This window comes from Hermetia illucens, chromosome 5 (assembly GCF_905115235.1).
Source record: "Hermetia illucens chromosome 5, iHerIll2.2.curated.20191125, whole genome shotgun sequence".
Lineage (NCBI taxonomy): Eukaryota > Metazoa > Arthropoda > Insecta > Diptera > Stratiomyidae > Hermetia > Hermetia illucens.
Window position 1 is genome coordinate 93,597,545 of NC_051853.1, and position 26,859 is coordinate 93,624,403.

The 26,859-nt window shown below is 38.9% G+C and overlaps 1 protein-coding gene across 2 annotated transcripts in view; it reads left to right on the top strand.

Moving 5' to 3' along the window:
* The first annotated feature begins 1,460 nt into the window (after nt 1-1,460).
* LOC119658006 (protein spaetzle-like) overlaps nt 1,461-26,859 on the top strand; it is a 32,939-nt gene continuing 7,540 nt past the window's right edge. Inside the window, exons 1-4 of one of the 2 annotated variants that reach the window (XM_038065227.1) lie at nt 1,461-2,338; nt 21,604-21,759; nt 22,030-22,101; nt 22,182-22,341. In XM_038065227.1, coding sequence (XP_037921155.1) covers nt 2,267-2,338; nt 21,604-21,759; nt 22,030-22,101; nt 22,182-22,341 — 460 coding nt within the window. In that variant the 5' untranslated portion in view covers nt 1,461-2,266. The remainder of the gene's footprint in view (nt 2,339-21,603; nt 21,760-22,029; nt 22,102-22,181; nt 22,342-26,859) is intronic. The other variant, XM_038065228.1, reaches the window with a different exon arrangement.

Below are 26,859 nucleotides of genomic sequence, written 5' to 3' on the forward strand. Positions count from 1 at the left end.
TGTGTTTAACAAATGCTAATCGATAAATGATTGCCAAAGGCAATTGACGTGTTTAATGTACACTGCTATAGACTTCTATTCATCGATACGCTCTTGATCTGGCTTCACCCCACTCGGAGGATTGAAAGGGCGATCCTACAAGTTAAGTGAAGTAAGCCCGCAATTTGCCTTACAGACAGGCCATGCAAGGGACATAGCGAGTCTACTCGGCGGTGATGTGTTGCCACAACGTGAACCACGCCCTCGCCTCCGATGTCACGAGGCAGGTTCATCTGCTTCACGACAGAATTGGAATGTTGCGTTCTGAATTTGGACATAGCAGGGATGCGATTTCAGTATCACTTTCAAACGTCGAAGGAAATCAGACGGAATTCCTAGGTATTTCTCGAAGTCAGTCTCCAACATAGCGTGGGTGCAACCGATACTATGTCCGGCATCCGACTCGTGATAACCTTTGCGCATGGCTTGGATTCGAGGCCTTTCTAATCAAATTCCATCCCAATGTCACTGCTAAACATATCTGCTATTCGCACCCGACTTCAGATGGTCATCAGTACCAGTATACAACTTAGTGTCATCTTAGTGTGCCAGTACAGAATTAGCACGTAGGCCATATTTGATTGCAAAACTATGCTCTCGAGCATCATTCAATACCCATGAAACGAAGTTCAGTGTCAAGTGTCGTACAGAACCACAGAGTACTCAATGAGTCTCCCTGGAAGATGTCTCCCCGTGTGCGGATGGGCGCTGAAGTGGAACCCTCAGATGAATGCATTGGTAAGGTGGTATACCACCTCTTTCGACTGCCAGCAAAGACTTTATTTTCTTTAGATCAATGCAGTGCAGACCTAGGACATCGATTAGCTAGGTATATGAGACGCCGTCAAGGGCCTTGACGTATTTTGTTATTTTTGGATATTTATTAATTTCTCTTTTGTATTGACTTTAACTTAAGCTGATTGCAGGATTGTTTGAACCTCGCAATGTAGAGCCATAAAATTATAAAAGGAACAGTTACTGGTCATGGCAGGCTAAGATAACTACCTAGAGAAGGTAGAGGTATGAGCAGTATCTGATGAAATTTTAGTATATACATATATAGTATATGTGTAACACCTACGCGAAGCAGGTTAAGGCACTTGGGATAATACTGAATATCAGATATTAGGCCGAAATAGCTCGAAGTAGGAAACATTTTAAAATGCACGACAGTTATAGGCTTGATAGGCATATTGCAACTAATAGGTATATTATAACCATTAAAGGGACACAACTGATGCCATTCGCTTAGTTCCACAAAGGATTGAATAAGTTACATATAACAATCATATTCTCCTTCAAAATTGTATTTTTCAAAAATTGCACACTCTCAAAACTTCCAAACTTCTTCCAATTTTTATTCACTTTTGATAGTCATTCAGAGGATACTAAAAAAGTTGTTGCAACACTTCCACAATGACACTTTACTAGCGTCATTGGCTTGAAACAAAAGCAGTGCATGCTATCCATGCCGCAGAAATAAAGCAGCACTTTCAATGACAAAAATGAAAGAAATACATATATGTAGAAAACTTAAGCTTCAGTAATGAAACCATCTTACGATGCTAAATTATACGTAAGTAATTTATTTAACCAATTTCTGCTGCTCCCTACTATAACCAGGTATTCCAACACTACTTCAAGTGGAGCTCCACTGTTCACATCAATCTGCACGCTAGTTGGCGAGTGTGCTACCGGTCAGGTTTGATACTTACTGCCAGTGTCAGTTAACTCCGATATCTTCGCTTCGTATCTAGATATCTGTCTTTCTATCTATCAGTCACCTGTGTAACTCGGCATATCTATTTAACATACAGGCGGGCGGTTAAAGCTAATTACTTGGTGGCAGCCATGTATTTATTCACGGCCTTCTCGAGCCTTAATTTCTCGGTCGCTGGGTTACTGCTATCAGTTGGAATCGGGGTTCTCACGTCGATGGACGGTTTTTAAGATACCGTGTAACGTCAAATCGTCGCAACTGGTTCACTTTATTCCACGAAAAAAAGAAAGACCAACGGAAGTAGTGGTTATAAAACGCACCGGTCCGAAGTCGGACGCTTGTGGTTTTCCATATCGTTATTCAGTGCACAGCGTGCGACAGTCGCTCCCACGACCTGAGTGAAGTTCAAGTGCATTCAGTTGCAACAAAGCCAATTATTGTTCAGTGTAATTGTTTCTGTATAAAAAAATATAGTTTTTAGCGGAGGAAGTGGCTGCATCAGTTACTATGCTTCTAGTGATGGTGAACATGATTTACTTGACCGCTGCTTTGGTGTTTACATCAGTTTCTCCGTCCTTGGTAAGTGTGGCGATTCCGAGAATTGTGTTGTAAGAAATGTCTACATACTTGGACCTATTCATTATTTATTCAGCTAAGTTGACACTAGACCCGTTGGTAATGGCATCCCGGGCGTAATAATCGGCAGAGAAACTGGTTATTTATTTTTTGTATTACCACCCGCTTGTTGGCTCCAAGTGCATTGTTAGGTACAACTCGAGTTTCACTCCCAACAATGGAAATGCGGAAAAGGAAATTCATTGCTTGTAGTAAAAATACGTTTGCACACTTTATCAAAAAATACTCCCACATGATTCTTTATGCTTTCGTTATCTAAGGACCTTAATACTGGGATTAGTTCTCCGAGCAGTTTCTGAAGTAAATTATTCGATAAGAAAAGAAAGTTTCCGGATTTTGCGGCTGGGCCAGATAGTCAAAATTTGCAGCAAAAGCCTCAGTGTTGTTACAGTAATTCACTCATCAGAATAACAAACAAATATTGGCGTAGCATTAGCATACGAGTCTGAAATAGATAATTTATGCACAGTGGATTGATAAGTGCTCTCTATCTGCGGGTCATTAGCACGTGCATGTATTGTCAATGTCGGGGTCGATTTGAAAGTGGATTAATTCCTAGCACTGAGGGAATCAATTTCACTGAGAAGAGATATTTGAAGTGCTTCAAGAAACTGGAAGAAAGCGCACAGCATTTGATTGGAGAAGAGATACATATATAAAGCGCATTTGCGAACATGAAAGAAAATATATTGCAATATTGGATTTGGAGGCAAATAATCTATAATTTTCAATAAATCATAATTTTGGATATCTGAATCCAGGATAAGTTATATTGCTTCTCGGTGGTTTTCATTACTTAATTTTCCAATTTGTTGCGGGTGGTTATATTTTTCCTTTGGATCACGGCAAGGTCGAACGCTTTACTGAATGTCATTAGCATCAAGTTTTCAGCCATCACACTATAAAACAATTTACAGGCAACAGTGTGGAACGTTGCAGTAGTACCAATGAATATTATCACTTATTTGCAGTTTGCTCCACTCATCCACATCTCGCTAACAGGCATAATCCAGTCATAGAATGTCATAGCTTCAGCTCAATGGAAATGAAATGAATGAATCAAAATTCAAAATGTTATTGGAATTGTGTTATCTATTAGCGGATGTATAATTTCTATTCTACTTATATACATGCAAAGCTACCTAAACACGATATGACCATTCATTATTACAAAAGAAAATTATATCGGAAGAGCTTTCACTGAATTTAGGTATTTGGGGTCAGCAGATACAGATGCAGGTCTTAAGGCGTTTAGGCCACTGGAGAAACTTTAAATCCACCTTTCGTCTTTTTTTTGCTGAAAGAATGCCCTACAATTAAAAATTGTAGATGAAATTTAACCGGTCGCGAGACCTTTAAAAAAGAAAGTGTCATCGGAGAAAACCTGTGTGGCCACCATTTTCTTTTGCATTGCTTACAACAAAATAATGTGCGCAGATTCTCATGGGTATAATTAAGTCCCGATCCAGAATTTTAATTTACTTCCTTGTTCCGCTGAAAAAAGTTCTAAAATGAGCTGGTTTATTAGGCCACTACTGTGGCCGAACCCCTTAAGCTTGTAACTTTATAACTGCAAGTTGTAACGCGAAAGTGCTAGGAACGCGAGGCTGGTTTATGCACAGAGTTTTCCACAATGCAAGCGTACATCCGTACTGTGTAAGCCTAGCTCCAAATGGTTAAAGGCTCAAAGATACTGATTGTGTTTCAAAGTTTTATTGGTTTCTTTTGAAGCGGTTACCTTAGTGTCTTGTAACATTTGTAGCCTTTCAGGTAATGCCCTTTGATTGGTTTTTGAAGTCTTGAAAATATATAAACAAGTGAACCTGTATTCCTAAAGAACTCTCCACAAGCGATACATCTTTAAGAGTAGCATACGACTATATAAATTGAAAATATTTACATACATATAATCATTCTTACCTTTTATTGCCTTCGTCGGTAAACTTGCATCTGAAGTAAGATGTCACCTACTTATAAGGACTTCAACAATTTGCTGGGTGTTTGGTTCGCTCGCATGTACAATCGCCTGCTCTACATAAAAGCTAGGAAGATTAACTCGATTCTCAAGGTAATGAATACTTTACGGTTGACTAAAACGACTCTTACAAACGACATACCAACCAAACCGAGATAGAAACGAATTTAGGCCGTTCAGGTTCATTGTACCTAAGTAAAACTCCACCAAAGTAATGTAGTAATTATGATGACTGGCTATGGCCAGAATGGCTATCCGTGTTGACTAGAGTCAGTCACGTGCACGAAGCTAGCAAAAAATCTTAAACTGCCGGAAAAGTTTACCATGGCCAGATCCACCAGCACCTAACTGAAGTGTCCGTGGAACCCGATCCATCTACCGGAGCCTGTTTGGCGGCCAGTGCGTGTCAAAAGGAAACTTCGGTAGGGCAGTATGACAATTTTTTGCAACCTTTTAATCGTTTTGTCTAAAGCAAAATCTTATTAAAAGCGGTTTTCTGCCTGTCTGTTACTAGCATTTTTCTCAGAAACGGTTATATCGGTTGGCACCAAATTTGGTGGGAATGGGGTCAGGTGAAATGGCAGTGATGTAGACTATCGTATAAAATATAATCCTACCAAGTTTGATGGAAATGACATTATGATTAACCAATTTACAATAAGTCAAATTTGCAAATTCTAAAACTTGAATGTGGGTTGTCCACGAGATTGTATATTCTGACGTAATATGTCCATATACATTACCTACTAAGTTATAACAGGACAAATGTCCAAAGAAATTCTCAAAACCTTTCATATCTGAAGCATATAGCTTCTGGTTTCCGGACTTGTTAGATTTTGAGATAGGTTTATCCGCCTGATTGACGACAGTCGACGCGGACAGTCATTTCAGCCATACGTAAATATAATGGTCTTCTACTTCTCGAAATATGCGTACACGTTGCTTGTCAAGTTCAGAAAAGTAGGCTTGGTACTACTGTATTTCGGTTTCAAAAATAATTTTTCGCAAGCTCGATTTGTACCATTAAATGTCAAAAATGAGGCCAGCTTTAAAAAGTACTAATCAAAACTTTTAATTTGTTGCCCAATGATTGGTTTCTGGAATGTGCGTACACTTCTCGACAACGCCACCGAGAGTCCCCAAAATGATCTTTTTCTCCAAACCGAAAGTTTCAGGAATATAAGTAGGACATTCTGGGCCTAAACGATTTGAGGCGGTGGGATTCTGGAGAGTCCTTGTCTCTCATTCGTGGTAATATGTTTTTATATTCCGGAAATCCAAGGCGCGAATCCAGTGTCTGGTTGTTCTGGTTATCCCTGACGGGTATTGCAAGGTGTGCTCTCTTGACTTTACGGTCCAAATTCTCCTCCATATCTTATAGAGGAGTCACAAGATCTAGCTAATTGCGTAATCATCAAAGCAATTTGATAAAAGGAAGCGTGGACGTTATGCACTTTAATCCGATACCGTGTGAAAAACGAGAAGTTCTTATTAGCGGACGCCATGACAAAAGAAAATTTGCTACTGTTCTGACTTCAGATAGTAATAATGATTCAAATTTCAGTTGGAGAGAAGGTTCAAATGGAAGAAAGCCGGTGGGCTTAATGGTCTTCCCCGAGAGCCATTCACCGCTGGTTGTGCTGTTACTTCATATCTACTACTTCCACTTATACGGAAATGCTGGGAATCCGAAGACTTTTTTCAAAGAGTAAGAGAAGAGGATAATCGTAATGATTCCAGAAAGGGACTAGTTTTAAGTGCGGCAACTTGAGGTGCATTTTCATCGAAAAGGTAATAGCTTAAGTAATCCTGGAACACATCATGAAATATCACGGACGTTTGAACGGCTCTTGACCTTCCTGCATTAACCACGTCAACATCCGCCAGAGCATTCTGGAGTGTTCAACGGTGATCAGATCTCCGCTTCATCTGCTCTTCATTGATTTCATCAAGGCTTTCGACATCGCGAACATGGAGTGCATCTCGCGTGCTCTACTCAGGATGGGTATTCAGAAGAAATCACTGTTTTTTATCAGAGTGGCATAGTAACATATGGCACCCGTCTTGTGCTTCATCAAGGTACAATTTCTGAGAAATCTGAAGTTGGACTCCCACTATAATTCTCAGCCTGATTCTTCTTATTTGAACGGAGGGAATATCGAACGGGTTGATCAATTTGTATATCTAGGAAAAATCGTTCCTCCCGACGGTGGCATCGAAATTGGTGTCACTCGACGCATTGGTAGTGTTAGATCCGCTCGCACTGCTTTGTAGAAAACCTAGAAATGTAATTTGCTAGCGAATGGACCAATGAAAGTAACCATCATTGTTACTCAAAAGCTCCAAGTCTTCGTCAACACGTATCTGCCACGTATCATCGAGTAGGCTGGCCTTGATAAAGTTCATCAGCGCATAAGCTCAAGTGGAGATTTTGATGAGAATGCGAAAGTGGTTGTGGTTAGGTCATATATTAATGAGGTGCAATTATATTACTGGCTGCACCATGAAGTGGCATCTACAAACCCAAGCTGGTCGACGACTGAATCACCCAAGGAGCACATGACTTGGGCACTGTAGAGGAGGAACGCTATCGGCTGAACCACATTATAGCAAACGGTGAACGATGGCGCTTAGACGTGGTTTTCGCCAGCGTCAGTGTGAACGCAAAACCTTATAAAAATCGATTCAATATTTGCCTGTCTGTCTGTCACATCCAATTTACTCGACAACCGATTGTCACGAAATTTGATGAGAACGTGTGGTGAATCCTTTTACATATAGTAAGTGGTGTCACTTTGTGTTGGGTTTGAAGGGAGGCTCCGCATACAAGCGAAGGAGTGGGTAAAATGAAATGAAATGGCTCAATTAGAGCTTTTTAAAAACCTTCTTACTTTTGATATTGGGTGAAACATAGGGGAATGTGGGCTCAAAATTTGACCCCCAAAAAGTGAAGCAAGTCTCGTTCTCAGAACCTATCCAACTAGTGCGTTTGCCTTAAAAAAGGTTCTCAGAACCTATCCAACCGAAAAATCTGAAAAAAGCCACAGTGATGCTCATATACAAAATCTAGCCCTCAAAATACATCCCATTCCAATATCAGCACAAATGAAATTAATAATAACATATTACCAGTTCATTCCAGAAGTATAAAATAAAACAGTATAGGATATAGGACATAATTGCTGTAAGTCTGGTCGTAATCTATTTCTGCACTTCTGTACGTCATCATAAAATAAAGTGAACTCATCTGAACGGCGGGGTCCATGGGATCATTTTGGTTTTTCTTTTTTAGCTGTTTTTAGTTATTAGAATATCAGTATCAATTACTGTTTGCGGGTGGTGTTTAATAAGTTGGACATGTGTGTACGTATGTAATACATGCTTTCGTGCATAGAGTAAAGTGGAAATGCGCCAAGAGGCGTTAGATCAATTAAATGGAATGTTTGTTTCTTTAGGATGAACACAATATTTACATATACTTTTGATATGTGTTATACATACATGTGCATCTTGTAATTTGTCAAAATATGAAGGAGCATTCTATATTATTAGCTATGGATAAAAGTGCATTGAGACTTGCTCACATAAGATGACTTACCTGAAGCGCCGAGCTTCCGGTATTCCCACTTGCTAGTCTTAGCTTTGATGAATAAAATTCATACGGAATTTTTGACATCAGTATGTCAAAAATTCCACTTCAGTAAGTGTCAAAATAATAGGTTTGTTTGACACAAAATTCTATTAAAGTCGATTTACTGTCTGTTTCTCGCAAGCACTTTCTATGAGAAGGCTGTACCAATTGGCACTAAATTTGTTGGGAACTGTGAATTCCCCCATATCCAATGAATAACATCGTTCTATGTTGAGTTTAAGGAGTGTCCTCATACATGCAAAGGGTTAATATAGTTTTCTAATCTTTGTTGAATTCTGTTCTACGTTATAGTAGGTCTAAACAATATCCTTCGCCTGAATTGGAGTGAAACTCAATACATCATCGTGGAGCTTCTGGTTTCGACTTGTTAATAGTTTTGACTGCATTGTTTGCTGTATTGGGTTGGGCCGTAGGACTAGATTTATTAAGGGGGTCATCCCGCGTGAAGGCCGTTTTTTTTGCCTTGTTTTGAAAAATTATTTTGAAGGACTGGATAAAGATAGAAACGTGATTTTTTCACCATATATTTACTGATATCTCTAGTACATGTGATAAATTTTTCAGTTTGATATGGTAGCTAGTTTTCGGAATTCGTGTCAATTTATGTACCCATCTCCAAAAAAAGGTGTTTTTCTGCTGCCACGCTGGAGGGCGCTGTGTTCATCTGAAGAAAAAAAACTAAACGGCATTTTAATGTGGACAATATTCTACGGTCCGCAAACTAGGATAATTAGAAAATATTGAAAGGTAAATTCTTGGTGGGCTTTTAAACTTAATTTTTTGGATTTTGGTGTTTTTTACGGCTTTTTTATGAATTAAAAAAAACTACCAGTCCGATTACAATTATCCTAGTTTACGGACCGTAGAAATATGTATTAAACGAGTCGTGAAAATTTCAAAGAATTTGGTTGGATAGATTTTGAGCTATGCAGTTTCGAGAAAAACGCATTTGAAAATTTAAATGTCATTATCAACAGTAAAATTTTAACCCAGCATTAATCTGCTATACCTGGTCCATAGACAGCACCCTCCGTTTCTTCAAAAAAGTCTTGTAAGGCCGATTGTTGCTCTCTGGTTTCAATTCTGGCTCTTTTAGAGAGATCAGTCGATCGTCGTTCGAACCGCCAAATTCGCGCTTCATTTAGGCGGTCGGCATAAACCTCACATATGTGACCAACTTGACATCCCATTGTCATTAGGATTTTGAAAATGCCATTGAATCCTTCATTGAAAATAATTACAGCCAGAAAAGTGACTATTTCTACATCCTTGGGTTTAGGAGCGAAAGTCCAAATCAATGCATTTAACGACTCCTTGTTATTCTGGGTCTCTGCTCCTAAACATCTGTACAAGAGATCATCTCGTGACAAATCTTCGTAGATTGATTTGATGACTGTTTGAACTTCTTCAGTCAAAGGTGCCTTCTCGTGGTGGAAACTATCCAGTTCTCCTTTAGCTTTGCGCCATTTACACCAACTGTCCTCGCCTGCTGGACAATTTTGATGCTGAGGATTTTCGTCTGTAGAACATTTATGGAAGAAAGTTGCCCAAATTGCTTGCTTCATTCCTTCTATCGAATTTGCGTGTCGACGAATAGCTAGCCCAGAAAATGTAGTGAGGTCCTTATCAGTAACTTTTCCAGCCCCTTTTCCACCAATGCCTTTGTGATTCTTCTTTGCATTTCTAAGCCGCGTTCCCATTCTTTCCTCGATATGTCCTGCGCATTCCTTTTTTACTACTACTATATTTTATTATTTGCAGAAATTTCCAGAAATACCGGAGAAAACTCCAGCAAAATCCAATATATTATACGATATACAAAACTTGTCGCAATTGGAACATCCATGTTCATGCTTGCTAAAAGTTTCTTTACTGATGTTGATGCGAAGTCCTTTTTCTTCTCTGATAAGTATCGATCCGCATGAAATACTCGTTTTTTAGTGCGAGCATGTCGTTGAACGTTGAAGCGATCTCCCTTCGTACGATCCATTTCAAAAAATCACTGAACACAGAAACAGCACAATACTCACAACAAATTATAACTGAGTATAGCTTGAAAGCCTTTCAGTGCTCACTCTAGACTGGATTATCCTTTTTATTCCAAACAGCAAATAAGTTTAGACAATTGATTGATTTCCCATCTTTTTATATTTATACCTGTGTTCGAATTTATAAGGCTCAGGTAAAAAACTAACAGGTAAAAAAAGATTCGATGCTCTTTCTCATCGAGTACTCTAGCCGCGGCTGCAAACTGCTTACCTGTTTAATACCATAATTTCTAAACTACTGGGAATATCGGAAAATCCCTTTGCCCACATATTCTCCACTATATATAGATACAATTCATGCAAAAAAAAATCGATTTCTCCAACACGACACACGGGATGATCCCCTTAAGTTCAAATTAATGTTAAGATGACCTTGTGGACCAACACTTTACACTCCATTTGTAGCTTGGAAAGCTTCTTGACCAAACAGAATATGCTTTTCCTAAGTGGTTTCCCTCTTTAGATTGAAAAACGAACATATCCTTTGAATTTGAGGGAGGAGGAGTCAAGAGCGCCTTTCAGGATAAAACTAACATAACAAGACTTCACTTTATTTACTTTCGTTTTCCATTGTGTTAAACATTGTTCAATACTTTTGAATGCTCGTGATATCACTCCAGGGGCCGAATATGCTGTGCAGTCAGTAAAAGCTGAAATAGCTTGTCAAAAAATGGAATGATCGCCTCATGCAACACGGTATCAGATTGAATCGAAACAAAACCGAATTTTTGACGGCCGATCACCATGAAACAGGCACAATCACTGTCAGCGGCTGTGATCTGCCCAGAACTGAGCGATTTAAATACCTCGGGTCAATGTTATCAGCCAATGGAGAACTGGTTTATGAAACTGCTTCACGCATTAACGAAACCTGGATGAAGTGGCGTTCCACAACTGGTGTTTTTGTGATCGACGTATCAATAAACGTATCAAATCTAAAATTTACCTCAATGTCGTCCATCCTGTCGTTCTCTATGGTTCTGAGTGTTGGCCAACTATAAAAGACAATGAACGGCGTCTTGCGGTAATGGAGACGAAGATGTTGCGTTGAATAGTGGTGTGAAATGTTTTGATCACATCCGAAATGAGGATATCCGCGATCGTCATGGCGTAACAGCGATCGCGGAAAAATTGCGAGAGAGGCGTCGTCGATTGTATGGTCACACAATTCGTGCTAACGAAAATTTACTTGCTAAGATTGGTCTGATCATCGAAGTCGATGGTAAACGACCAAAAGGCAGGCCGAAACAACGGTGGCTTGATATGCTGGATGGGGATTTAAAAACCTCGAGATTGTCTGGGTGCAATCAGGCATGCGATAGAGCCAAATGGCGAAACCGATCACGGCGAGCCGACCCCGTTTGTAAACGGGACAAAGGCTAAAGAAAAAGAAGACGAGAAGTCAGTAATAGCTGAAATAAATAGATTTACTCTAAATAGGAAATGCCTTTGAAATATCTAGAACAGATCCTAAGGTTTTGAATAGGCGGCGAATTTACTCAACAGTTCACCAATTTCCACTGAACAGATTTTCATAAATAACTTTGGAAAAAGTGAATAAAAGTTGTAGAATTCATTTGTTTTACTTGCAGACAATATTAGTTTTTACTTAAAAGTATGTATGGGATTAACGATTTCACCTGAGGAAAAATTTTGTTTTAAAGGCAACCTGGTTTTAATTAATATTCTTTGGTTAGTTACTCGTCAAGGCTTTGTTAGAAAGTGTCAGGCCGTTAAATTTTCTGTTAATGTCATAATACAGTATTAAGAAAGTATCCTACTTGCTTGAAAGTTAAAATCCCATAGAAGTTTCCTTGTAAGTAAAGAGTGTTCACTGACCACCCAATAATGTCGATGACATCCAGAACCATACTTCCAGCAACTGCATCAAGCCATTGAAACCATTATCGAAATAAGAAAGAAATTTACTAGAGACTATGTCTTTTTTTCATTGCATGCAGATAGGTCGCTCACTTCTCAGGGGCTAAATCTTAATTATTACAATTAAATCCTCAGTTGACTACATACTTATCCAGGCTCCAAAGCTCTAAAACAAACAGCCCAATATCCGATTGTCTATGTTTATTACTATTTTTTGTGAAGAACTGAATGAAGAAACAAATATCAATTTCCCACCATATATTTACTAGCATCTCGAGCATGTGTAATAATTTCTCCAGTTCGATATTCTTGTTACTTATTGAACTACAGAGCAACATATTCACCTATCTCTAAAAAAGGAGTTTTTCTGCTGTCACGCTAGAGGTGCTCATTTTATAGTATAATATGTGGGCTTAACCACGGATCGTAAACTAGGATTTTTAAAAAATATTGCCAAGTAAATTTTTTGTGCCTAGTTAAACTATTTTTATAATTTTATTTTTCATGGCTTTAATAAAAAAGCGGCCCAATCAATTGCAAATATCCTAGTTTGCGAACCGTAGAGATAGAGATATGTTCTCAATAAGTCGTGAAAGTTTCAAAGAATTTCGCTGGATAGATTTTGGGCTATGGTAGCACTTGATTTTCAACTTCCAGTTTCGAGAAAAACGCATTTAAAAATTAGAATGTGATTATTAACCATAAAATGTTAACTGACAATTAATCTGCTACACCAAGTCAATAAACTTTCGATTTCCTAAAAAGCACATGTGAAGCGTTGGCCTCAATTTTCGCTCTTTTAGTGAAGTCGCTTTAACATCGTTTGTAGTCTAGGCTAAAATTGATAGACCAGTAGCTTCCTCCAAACTACAAGTTTTATTTTCCAATGTATATACTTCCGAAAATCGAATGACCAAATATTCTACACTATATCTAGAAACAACACGAGATGACCCTCTTAATGAGCCCAACTAGTGTGTTTGCTTTAAAAAAGGTAGTTTTGGAGAGTTAAAAAAAACGAATGGGACGAATATTTTGAAATTTTCAGGGCATATTTTTGGATAAATAATGTGTACATGGTGGAATTTTGGAAAGAAAATATGACCAATCTCCGGATCCCCCAAAAAAAGTTTTCGCACTGCTGCAGTGTTTGTGACTTCTACAGTGGGTAAAATCAAAAAATGGAAAATTGATTAAACCAGAAGATTTTGTCTATACAATGACCCACAATTGTGAAAAGAGACATAAAAAATGGCGAAGTTGAAAAAAAAAATTTAGAATTTTGCCCAAAAATTTGATGGTTTTCGGTATGGCAAAATTACATTTTTCATCCAATCAAAAACCTGGAACGTTATTGTATGGAGAAAGTTGTACCAGTTGTATGGAGAAAGGTGTACCAAAGGTGTACGATAAATATAATATCATTACCTACTCATGCGGCTCTGTGTATATGGTCGTTAAGTTTATTATGATTATTTTTGAGCGTAGCGCAGGTAGCACACATTTCTAACCGACGAGAAGCTACTCATAAAAGACTGTTACTCGAAAACTATTTGAAATAAACTAAATTTTATATCCTATTTTTAAATGAGGAAATTCTCAAAAAATGCAAAAGAAAACAAAGTCGATTTTCTAAAACTAAAAAACAAATGTTGTGTTTCTTAAGTGGAAGAGCAACGATTTGTTGGAAGGCTGCAACTCTGCATTTTTCATGGATGGCTGTGCAGTTGAAGGCGGATTTTTCCTGAATGCAGATAACACATAGTCTTGTAGGGTATGATGAAAGAGGCAATACAATGTGTGACGTTCGCAAATAGCTAATTCAATTGCTACGCGTAATATAGAAATTATTTTGAAAGATAGCCAAGTCGATATTAAAACTCTAGAGTCAGCAATAACACCCTTCAAGCTGGTAAAACAATACTGAAATGAACTTGATGAAGCAGTTTGTTCAAAATTATTCTTCTCTGGGTTTCCGGACATAGAAAAATTAAAGGCAAAAAGCAAGGCGACGAACTAACAAACCAAATTTTCATTCAGCATACCTTATAATAAATCCTGTTAAAGCTGCACAGAGAAAGGTAAAACCTTTGTGCACTTCTTTTGCGATTGTGTATCTCTAACTGCTATGCCATTTTTATCTATCCACCTTTTTACTTAAAACTATAAAATGGTATAGTCCAAATGCTTGGTTGCAATCGCTTGGGTTCTTCAGAGATTGCAAATATATATTTTATAATACATCTAAAGCAGTCGCCAAAACAATTTACATAGCAGTTTCTTACTTTCAATATTTCTTTACCTTTGATTTTTGAAACTGTGGCAACTTGGAAAAATACGAGACAGTAAACAGTGCATTGTGGGTCAGGCAGTCTTAAACGGTGAATGATATCATATCTATCTACGCGAAAAGGAGGAAAGATGTTGAAATTCATGCAATTATTTCAATAAAGATACCTAACACCAAGAGATACTCTTATCACATCTTTCGAATTTGTTAATTTAGTCAGTAGATATCGTGAAAAATAGCATTGAATAGGAGGGTATAATCGAATAGCAATACAGTTCATTTTAAAATAATTTGCTCTCTAATAATACTGCCGATGCTACTAACATGCTTTTTGGAAATAATCTGCTCCCCATGAGCTGATGTGGTTAATAAACAAAATACATGTTTTGGGAAAGAAGAGCTAGAAACCTAAGCTTCGTGAACGTTGTGAACCCAGGCAAGATTGGCTTAGTAAATAAACCCATTGATCCCAGATTCTGAACAACCTAGAAAGTGCATTTCTGTGTGTAATTGTAAACATTTATTATTTAGACTAAACTAATTATAAACCAATGACTAATAAGCACTGCTCATTTGTGTTTTCGTCATACTCCTCATACATAGTTAAACAAACATAAATTATCTAAGAGTGTTTCAAAAAATATTAAGTACTAACATCTCAAAAGTGTATCCAGCAGTTTATTTTAGCACACGTATTTGCTCATTTAAATGTATATTTTTAAAAAGGCGAGCAATTCATGTACATATGAATGTATGAATGCTTGAATCGAATCCTATTATACACTTTTTGCATATCATTATTAGAACAGATGATTTGCATCAAAAGCAAATAAATTATTTCGAATATGCCAAGAATTTAGTGAAAAAGGTGTTTTGTTTCAGCAGCTATTATAATAACTACTGCCATTCACTCCCGCGATACTAGAGAAACTGTCGAATTTTTAATCAACAGCGATATTGATAACGAATTTCTACATGAAGAAAGTATTAATTGGATATTTGTAGATTTGTTTTGATGTTATCTGTTATCTGTTTTCGAAATGAGTTATTTAGAGACCAATATTTTTTTTAATTATTCAGAACATGAGGTTGTTAGCGAAATGAGAACAAGTCAATCGAATTTTTCCCTTTACCATATTTAGAATAGAATAACAGAATAGCTGAAAAATACTTTTAATCGTTTCCTTTATTTGATTCTTGTTACCAGGCTAACCGCGGCCAAAATGACATATGTATATTCACCTCTAATGTGTATTTGCGATGGGTGCATTTACCTACTTGCAGATGGATGTGATTTAGAAGCAGATTTCTTCGTTTTTTGGCTAAATTTAATTGCGCTATTACGTATACAGTATTTCGGGGCATTCCCTCCTCCTCCAGCGCGACATTTATACATTAAAAGGGAATAAACGGTTGCCTAAATACTACATATGCGACAACTAAGCAAATCTAACTAAGAAGGAAATATTTGTTTACTAGGTTTCATTTAAAAAAATTACTAATAAACACATTCGTAATAATTATTATAATTATAATTAGTCTATCCATGGTATTTCCTAGCGGTCGGATTGGTACCCACGATGGAGCATAAAAGGGGGGCAACGCCTGCTGGACCATCACCAAAAGCTCTACTACCAAACCCTTCTTTCTTAATGAAAAACGGTAGACGGAGAACAAAGAAGGCGAGTCTCCCGCGTCTGAAACCGGGACTAATTACACTAACTGGTCCTCCAGGTTGGAGGTTGGGCAGGGTTGAGAACCCTACATGGTAAACCATTACGAAGCCACGAAAAGAGCCTCGGAATGGATGAATTTTAGAACGACAAACTCGGTAATGAGTGGAGAAGCGACTTCACAGACGGAAAAAGGAGAACCAACAAATCTGTTAACTGGAGTGGTATGGGGAGCAAGCGCACTAGGCGCACAGCTTTTAAAAGCAAGTCCGCAGGATGAAGCTTTATATAGCTCGATGGTCACCCTGCCGAGAAAAAATGGGAAATCGGATTTCCGACTCTATGAGTATATTGGGGCAAAAGGTTGATGATCTGCTTGCCAACAAAAATATCGGCGAGTTGAAGGTCCCGCGAACTAAAGGCGACGGGAAAATACTCCTACCGCAGGCGCTCAAAAAAATAGTCCATGCAATTTATCGGCTTAAAAATCATAAGTCGTCAGGAGCCATTGAAATTACAACCGAATTGGTTAAATATGGAGGCGACCAAGCGATTCATCAACTGATGCTCAAAGTGTGGGACAGCGAATCAATGTCTGACGACTGGCAACGAGACATTATCTGTCCCATATATAAAAAGAGAGATATCACGCAGTGCAGCAATTAAAACTGGATGACGTTGCTTAGCACCATCTATAAGATATTCTCCCGTAACTTTCTAGGCCGGATAGCCCCAACATCAACGACCGATACCAAAGAGGCTTCACTCTAGGCAAATCAGAAACAGATTAGTTTTTCTCCCTACATCCAGCGATGGAAAACTCTTGTAATATGCCCGTCAGTTGCACCATCTTTTCATGGGCTTTAAAGCCACCTATGAAAACGTAGCCAGGGTAAAGTTGTAGCCTTTTATGGAAGAATTCTGTATTCTGACGAAATTGATCGGACTGACTACGCTAGGATCACACTCGAGACCACTCAATATCAACAACGGTCTAAGACAAGGGGATGCGCTATTTTGCGTCCTCTTTAACCGCGCTCTGGAGAAAGTGTTTTGCGATGCAGATGTTAATGCGAGAGGTAACATCCTCTTCAAACTCACCCAACTACTGGGCTGTGCTGACGATATCGACATTATGGGAAGAACAACACGAGATGTTTAAACTGCCTTCTTCCAGATCGAGCAGACGGCGCGAGATCTTGGGCTTCACCTTAATGAAGGCAAGCCGAAGTACATAGTGGCAACGTCAGCGTCAAAATCGAAAGAACCACCAATATCAAATCACACAAATCAAACGAGAACAATAACGACAGGAAACTACAACTTTAAAACCGTTGATAATTTCTCCTATCCAGGGCCGAAAAAACAACCGATAATAACAACCACGACGAAATCCGAGCACCATTGTTGTCAGCCAACTGAGCCTATTTCAGCTTACGAAAACTCTTTCAGTCGAAACATCTCACCTTAGGGTCAAGGCTTTTACTGTACAAGACAACGATCTTGTCAGTCCTTATTTATTCGTCTGATACCTTGACTTTTAGCAATAAAAACTGCGAACTCTTCTTCTCTGAAGAATTTTTGGCCTCTTTATGAGGATTGACGATGCCATAGCTTCAATAACGATGCAATTTAAAACCCTGCCTAATTATGGGTAAAATGCGGCTCAACAGGCACAGAGCAGAATTTCTTAATTTCTAAAATTAATTAATAAAAACCCCTAAAATTAGCTTCCAATTATACTGCAGATTTATTTGATTATTTACAATTTGCAAACACCAGTTTCGGACACAACATGTGCTCTTCTTCAGAGTTAATTCGACATAGGTTTATTTCTCTTAACTCGCTAGCCTTTTATATTTATATTTATAGGTAACATAAAACTGATATATACTATACAAATTATCTAAATTATCTTAAGTATAATATAATAACAGTGGGATATATTTTGGGACCTAGATTTCGTACATTTTATTTCCGAGTTATCACAATCTCGGCAGATACCGGATTTCACTTAATACTAGCAATAGGTGTCAAGCATTTAGGCTCAGACGATCCTACCTACTTAGAAACTAAAGGGGCGCTGGTGGTGGTGGCCGGTGGTAGGTTAATGGGAGAATCCGTCGAGAACTCTCCGCAACATCGAACATGTATGCAGAATGGTGTACTTCTGCATGGTTTGAACCAGACAGGGATTTAGGTACAATACCTGTAGCTGACAATATTATGGGAACTACAGGACGTCAAACTTCTTTGATTTCCCGAGCCAATGACTCATAGTTCACCTTCTTCTCCACGTATTTCCGCTCAATTTTGTTATTATGGGGGATAGCAGCATCAATAATATACGCGGAACGACCTGTCTTGTCAACTAACATACGTCAGGCTTATTGTGTACAGTATGGTGATCAATCAAAACTTGCCGGTCCCAATACATGCTATAAGCAGAACTATCAAGTACTGCTTGCGGCTCATATCGGTAAACCGGACATGTTCCCGTGATCAGCCCATGCTTGTATGCAAGGTTTTGATGGATAACTTTACATACTGCATTATGCCTGGTGATGTATTGCACCGGTGCCATAACAGTACAGCCAGAAATGAGATGGTCCAACGTCTCTAACGCCGAACCACACATTCTGCACATGTCGTTCTCCACCCGTTCTTTTATGATGAGCTTTCTATAAACTCGGGTGGCGATCACGCCGTCTTGAATGGCACACATGAACCCCACGGTCTCAGTAAAGAGCTCCCTAGCACACAACCATCTGTTCGACAAATGCAAATAGACAAATGGCTGCCAAAGACAATTCACGTTTTTACCGTGCGTTGCCTTCGACTACCATTCATCGATCCGCTCTTGGTCCGACTTCACCCCACTTAGAGGTTTGAGAGATCGATCCTTCAAGTTAAGTGGAGTCAGCCACAGTCTGCCTTACAAACAGCCGCATGCAAGAGACTCAATTGCTCTTTGCTGTAAAAATAAGCGCGCAGCGAGTCGACTTGGCGATGATGTTGTGTCGCCACGTCAACCACGCCCCTACCTTCAATGTCACAAGGCAGATTCATCCACGGCAGACTTTGTATGATGTATTCGGAATTTGGACATAGTTGTCCATATCCGCCGCTGGACGTTTTCCAGATCGGTCTTCGTCCACGGCAATATTCCGAATGCATAAACCAGTGAAGGGATTGCGAATACACCCAACGCGCTTATTTTATTCTTCTCCGAGAGACGCGACTTCAGCACCAGCTTTACACGTCGCAGGAATTCGGACAGCAGAGCATCCTTTAGATCATCAACTCGAGCATGGGTTCCTTGCTGAATTCCTAAGTACTTGTAGAAGTCTGTTTCGGTCATAACTTCGATGTGGGGGTCACCAATGCTATGTCCGGCATGCGGCTTGTGATGACCTTTGCGGATGGCTTGGATTCGAGACTTGTCTAATCCAAACCCCATCCGAATATCACGGCTGAACATTTCTACTGTTCGCAACAGACTTCTAAGATACTAGCAGTACTAGCATACAGCTTGATGTCATCTTTATTATTATCGTGATAATTTTCAGATTTATCGATTGCATAGAGACTGCGAATGAGACCAGCTACAATTTTTGGAGACCTTTTTTAGGCTCTCGCCCCTATGTTCCTCCCAATATCATAAGTAATATCACTTTTGAAAAGTGTAAATGAAGCCTTTCATCTGATAACTCATATGACTATACTCTGTGAAAAGAAATTATGCAACCGCACTTTCGCAAGTATGGACAGTCCGGTCCGCTTAAATCCATCGCAAAATGCATCTTGACGCTTACAATTTAAAGATCACATATCCCCCCCATATCGAACGGAATAAGTAATGATCGGACAGCGCAATATCTGGGGAATGAAGTGGGTTAGGACTTCCGCGCAGTAATAGTTTCGTTTGGCTTCAACTGCTTATAATACATAACACTAACCTAGTCCCACCAAATATATAGAATAACCTTTACAGCATGTGTATTCGACCGAAATCAGTCACAGCAACATTTTCGCAAACTTTTCTTTAGTCTCGATGCACTCCAGCAGCTTTCCTTTGAATGAAACTAGAAAATTAACACTCCCGCAAATGACGACTATTTGGCACAGAATCAGACATTTTCACACAACTAAAAGTATATGATGACAATAGAATCCCTAAAGTACTAAAGGGGTTTGTTTATGATATATATACCTCAGTTTGGTTCATGATGTTTTAGATATGTGAAAATCGATCATCACTTACGCCGGAGCTTAGAAAATATTTCGTTGACTCCAAGCATTATAGGATGGACAAGTATCATCTTGGAGAACCTGTTATTCTGAACACATATCCACCTAGTGATTATGGCCAGTCAGAATAATACAATAATAGAAGTCTTCCCTCTTTTCGACAGGACAAACTTTGAAGTGTTTTTGTTTGGTTCTGACAGGAAAACCTTCCATTATGAGAGGGGTGTTCACAATCTGTGTGTTCCAAAGAAGCTTCTTGTGGAGAATAAATCCCAGATATTTCGCTTCTTCCCCTCATTTCAGGAAAATAAAAACCATTCAGTTTCCCCCTTTTAATAAATAATACCACTGTGATTTTTTTAAATTTTTCTGAGAAGCCACGAACCAAGTGGCAATAAAACCAACTGCGTGCTGCAAATTTCTACACACCGTTCCGGGATCCCGACCTACAACCACGTCATCTGCATACATGCAATAGAACCAAGCATCCCAGTATATCCAGCAAGTGTAGGAGTGTAGGCCTTTCAAAAATCAGGGATGAACAGCGATGGAGGCTAATCAAGAAATTACACTGTAAAATAAAACAAATCGGGAAACCGGAAGCTGGACGCTTCAGGTATGAAAAGTTCCTTGTTTCCTTATGTGAGAAACTTTAAGTGCATGACAGTTGCACGTGTACATAGTTAAAAATTCGATTTACTTCTTAAAAAGCCGTTTACTTACATAATTCTATCTGGAAAATACTGTAAAAGTGAGAAGAAATTCACCTAAAACAGATACAAACAGGTCGAAAACCGGAAACTCAGTGCTTCTTGTATGAAAAGTTTTGTTGATTTTTTATGTAAGAATATTTGGTAAGGTTCTCCTCATTTATAGATCGTAATGAATATACGTTGAATGTACCCGATGTTCAATTCGATGTGGTACTAACCTTTTATCTGGTGAGGAGTGGTAATCTAACACGAAAGAGGCAATTGTGGCAATAGAAGGGTTTCCACCAAACTCTGCATTTTGCGGATCTAGGATGCACTTAAGGGGGATTCGGAATAAATTTTTAAAATATACTATACAATTATTTACTTTATTAAAGTAGATATCGTAATGGGAAATATTTTGAGGTCTAGATACCATGTGTACGCACCACCATGATATGTTTTAGATTTTTCGCTAGGGTGTGTTCCCCCGCACTCGTCCCACATGACTGTATTAAAGGTAAAAAATCCCCTCCCCCCCCTTTTGTATGTATGCATGGGTTCAGTTCAAACTATTCCTAAATTGACACAGTCACGTTCAATAGTCAAGTTACCATATGATTTTTAAAAACTTCTTATAGATATATCTATCTGAAATATCGTCATGTAAATACACTTAAATCTGTAATACATAGTCTTATTCTATTCGCAAGCAGGCCAATCACTCACTTTTGATCTTTTTGTAGGCTACTGCAGAGCCAAAAGGGGACCTGACTGCCGTAGAATCTTTCATCGATGATGAGAAACCTGCGCTTCTTTCGCAAGCTCTGTACGTCGCACTCCCAAAAGAAAGTCGAGGCCAATATCAAGGACATATTGATCCGCCTACAGTACTTCCAGTGGTAAGTGTGTCTTTCACTCTTCACAATTGCTATATCCTACATTTCTTTTGGTCAACGAGCCTTCAAATTAAGTTGACACTCCTCTTGTCTATGTAGTTGATTAAAAGAACAAAGCAATATTTTCTACTTAGACTTCGAAGTTGTCTAATTACCATTTAATCAAATTGAAACTAAAACGGACAAAATGAAAAACACGTTTCGGGGAGTGTTAATTCGATTTGGAAAAATTTTAATTGAAGGAAAAATGATATAAATTCTCCACATTCCTAGAATGACCTTATTGAAAAGAGAATTCGAGAAATTTTCGGAATACGTAATGAATCGAAAAACGTCCCAGGAAATGTGAGTATCTCCGTTCTTAAACTAAACGCAACCGCCCGCTGCCTTTTGAAATAGTATCAAATAGATTTGGTTTTTTCTAGATTGATGATACGCAAATATTCAAAGTACAACGGAATCCGGATGGTAAACTGAGTGTCGTTTATAATAATACGCCAGTTATACCCCCCGACAGTGAAAATGGACAAGATAATGGAGCAGCATCGATAGACACTACGCAGAATCATTCGCAGACTACTCGAGGTAAGGAAAATGTTGAGAAATTCAGGTAAAAGTATAATTTCGGAAAATTTCGTGTGTTCCAGCGCACATCTTACGAATGAATTTATAGAGTAGGCCCTAAAAAGTTGATGAATCGATCAGAAAATTAAAGCAAATTGGTAGACAAAACCAAGAACAGGCTACCTCATGCTTTTATAGACTATAAACAGTCTAACGATACATGGAGGATGAATTTTTAAGAGAACATTGAAGTATTATGATATTATTATTCTGCTAAAGGAAATTCCACTCTTAAAAGAACTACCGTGCTCTTTTTGGTGGTTATAATGTACCTAGTACCTATAGTATATCAAGCAGGCATATAATCGGCAAGAATTAGAATACATTCCATACTTCTAAGTATTTCAACTTGGCATCTGGTATTAATTATTCTGGACCTACTTTACACAAGTACGTGCTGGGAGGCTTCGACACACTCCGCACAGAACCTCCAGGCAGTGTCCATAGATATCCCCAGCTTCTCTACTATAATCTGAAGGCTCTTCTTGGTGAGGTTTGAGCATTTCTTTGTGCGTTTGGGTTTGTATCCCCTATAAGTATCCCGGACTGCTCCATTCCTGGTAAGTTCGCCCAGGATAGTTCCCTCAGCCATTTGTTTGGATTTTTTAATGTCATAGCCGCAAGCCCATTCCCAATTCCATAGGAGGGTTTTGGTCCATGCAGAGGCGTCCCTACTTTCTTATTGAGTATTCCGACCTTATTGTGCGAGCCGAGCATGTTCAGTCTCTCAACGAATTCCCATACCAGTTTAGAGGTCACCTGGTTGGACGTAAGCGACGCTTGGCTGTCATTCGGAATATCAATTTTCTGCCCCTACAGTTCCTTTGGAGTTTAATAAAGGCACACCTGTCTATAGCTTGCTTTGCACTTTGTCACCTGGAATGAGATCTCCCCTCTCACTGTCGCAATTTGAAGGTACTTGTGGATGTTTTCGTTTTTCATATACCAAGATGCGCCGGTGATCATCCGCAGTATCCACAGTAATGGCAGTATCATCTTCAAATGTTGAAGTTATCAGATTAGGATCAGTTGGTTGATCCGAGGTACGGATCAGGTAGTGTTGGTTCAAGGACACTGCCTTGAGGAACTCCAGTTTGCATGTTGTATTTGCCAGACGAGAACTTTTGTACTTTGCCCTGCATTTGCGCCTTAAGAGGAAAGAATTCAAAATTCCATGAAACTGTACTGGAAGCAGCTTCTTTATTTTAAAAATCAGGCTTTCGTGCCACACTTGTCGAAGCCTTACGTCACATCCAGAAAGACTGCTGAGCAATACTATCTATTCTGCAGTATTCTCCTTATCTCAGAGACGATTTTGTGGACTTTTTCGATTGTACCATGCATCTCTTGAAAGCCAAACCGGTTCTGAGAAACTACTTTGTTTTCCACTAGATAATTTTGAAAGTAGTAATTTTTCGAACACCTTTGAAGGGATGGGTAACAGACTTATAGGCCTATATGATGCAACCGGCGTTTGGACATTTCCATATTTAAGAATAATTTTAATTTCTGAACCCTTGAAATTCCTTTACCCTCTGAAACCTTGAAGTTCCTTCAACATTTTTCCCCTGATTAGGTCATATCCTCGAGCTCTCTTTGGGTCCACTTGTTCTCAAATAACTTAAGCAACTTGTTTAGCTCTAAGTGAGAAGCTTGCCTTCAGTGTAGAAATGGAATTTTTTGAAAGTCTTGACTGCATCTCCGGCAAGTGGGGGGGGGGGGGGGGAGGGGAGAAATACCTTTTCCATTTGTTTTGCAAATCCCACCCGTTTCGGTATCACTTTTTGTCCAGATGTCGTCTACTGATCTTAGTGGCTATTCGCATTGAGTAGGTCTCTTCAAATTTTCAGTAGCTTTCCAGAGGGCGAAATCAGTTGATTCAATAAGCGATAAACCTCGTAAGTAACTTTGTGACTCCGGGTTTATTAAAGTCACTTCGCCTTTGTCGGTTTCCATCATTGAACCTCCCTCTCACCACTCCCCTTTGTTCTTGTTATGGACAATGTCACACGGAGCATTCAACGTCTAGCGCCTGTTTTCTTAACATCTCAAAGCAAAGATGATCGAGCAACTTAAAAAATGAATGATCTCATCAGGCAACACTGAATCAGATTGAATTTTTATAGAACTGAATTTTTATCGACCGATCCCCATAAAACTTGCATTTTCACTGTTAACTTACCTGCCTAGAAATGAGCGATTTAAATATCTCCGATCAATGCTAACAGCCAATGGAGAACTGCATTATGAAATTGTTTCACACATTAGCGCAACCTAGATGAAGTGGCGTTACAGTGGTGTTCTTTGCGATCGATGTATCAACGATCGTTTCAAATTTAAAATTTACCACAATGTCGTCCGCATTGTCACTCTCTATGATCCTGAGTGTTGGCTGCCTATAAAAGACAATGAACGGCGCCTGGAGACGAAGATATTTCTTTGGACTGGTGGCGAAAACAGCTTTGAGCACATCTGAAATGAGGGTATCCGCGGTCGATATCAGGGGTTTTCGATCGTATAGCCTCGAGAATTCACTTATCAAGATTTATCTAAACATCGAAGCCGATGGAATACGACCAAGAGACCGGCCTAAACAACGGTAGCTTGATACCCGCGATGGTAATTTGGAAGCTTCACGACTGCATCCAGATCAGGCCTCAGAAACAGAACAAAGAAAGATCAAGACGAGCCGGCTTCGCTTGTAAACGGGACATTGGTTAAAGAAAAGATGAAAAGAAAGATGATGCGTTAGGATGTAATAAATTTATATATAAAAGACAGTTTTGAATTGCAAATATGATGTTCCATGTTATAGTCTACATTAATGTAACTTTGTATTATTCTAAAGTGAACTTAAAAGTGGTTCTCTTCGGTTTCTGGAGAGAATGTAGCACACTATTAGTAAGCAGATACCAGAATAGATAGTATTTTGAGACCTAGATATCATATAGAGGCGCCAACATGATTTTTCAGATTTTGACTGGGTAGTTTCTGAAAATGGTTCCTTAATGTAAGTCACCCCTTGTCCCGCTTTTCAACTGATTAATTCAAAAGTACTAATCGAGACCTGATGTCCCAGATGGTAATATTTGTTGAAAAGGCAGGCATGTGGGTTCATAGTCCTAACATTTTCCCGTAATTTCGTTTCATTTCTGAAGAAGATGCGTGTGACAGACAGGCAAACTGAACTGATTTTAATCAGGGTTTCTTTTTTACGAAACCTCAATAAAAGTGTAAACCACGCGAAAATTTTGTCAGTTTCCGAAGTAAAAAGTTTTCCAATTCTTTAAACAAATTTGCCATTTTTGTGTCGTCTGAGGCAAGTGTTGAGTTATATTTACTTTTAATTATCATGCAATATGTCTAGCAGGCAGTTACTTATACGACCAGACTTATTGATTATTTTTTCCTACTGTTTCGTCCATCTTTGTTTTCGATTAATATTTTTTTCCGGTTCATTACCTTTTCACACCCATATGTGCTTATATATGAATGCTTTTTCTACCTTTTATTATGTTCAAATACAACTCCAAATATTATTCTTTTGAAAAAATTAACAGTCTAATTGGAAAATGCAATTAACACCATTCTTGGGTTGGAATGTGAATGGTTGAAACGGCATGAACTCATCTGTTATTTAGGGTCATGTCATTTCGTTGGAAAAAATAGGGACTAATAAAAATATTTTCGGCGGTCGAAATACGCAGTGACGAGATCGAAAAGCGCCTCATCGAAACGGATGGCGTCGAAAATACATAGAGCTCATTGGTGGCTCATTATTCGAACACAGAGCCTGTTATAAGACCAGTTGGATTTCAACTGACAAGGAGGATATGTCAAATCAGATCAATCACATCATGATCGGCAAATGACTTAGGAGTGGTTTTCAGGATCAGGGAAATAAGAGAGGGGCTGACATATGCCTCAAACGGTGGTGTTTCCTTACTTTCACTTGCTTGTTGCTTCCGCATCTACTTGTAAGTGTAGAGAGCCTCAATTCTTGAAATGGCATAATGTGATTGGGCGATTACAAATGGCACTCAACGCGGGGTTCAACATTTCCTATGTTCATGGGCCAATATTCCGGTTCCCAACGTCGTTTTGCTGTGTCCGATAGGGATATAATAGTTTCTCAACATTGTTCCCGACTGCGCTCCACGTGCCCTTGACTCCATCTTTCAAGTTTTCGATTTTACGCCTTTTCCCCAGAAACAAGTATTTCTGTTTCTCATTTTTAAGGTTTTGTGTGAAACAAAACCTTATTAGAATCGAGTCGATGTCTGTCTGTCCGTCTGTCTGTCTGTCTGTCACAGCCGATTTATTCAGAAACGGCTGGACCGATTGTCACGAAAATTGGTAAGAGTATGTAATCTGGTGTTCCCTTTACATGCAGCAAGTGGCGACATTTTGTGTTAAGTTTGAGGGGGGCTCCCCATACATGTGAATGGAGGGTGCAAATTTTTTTTTCATAAAATGTGG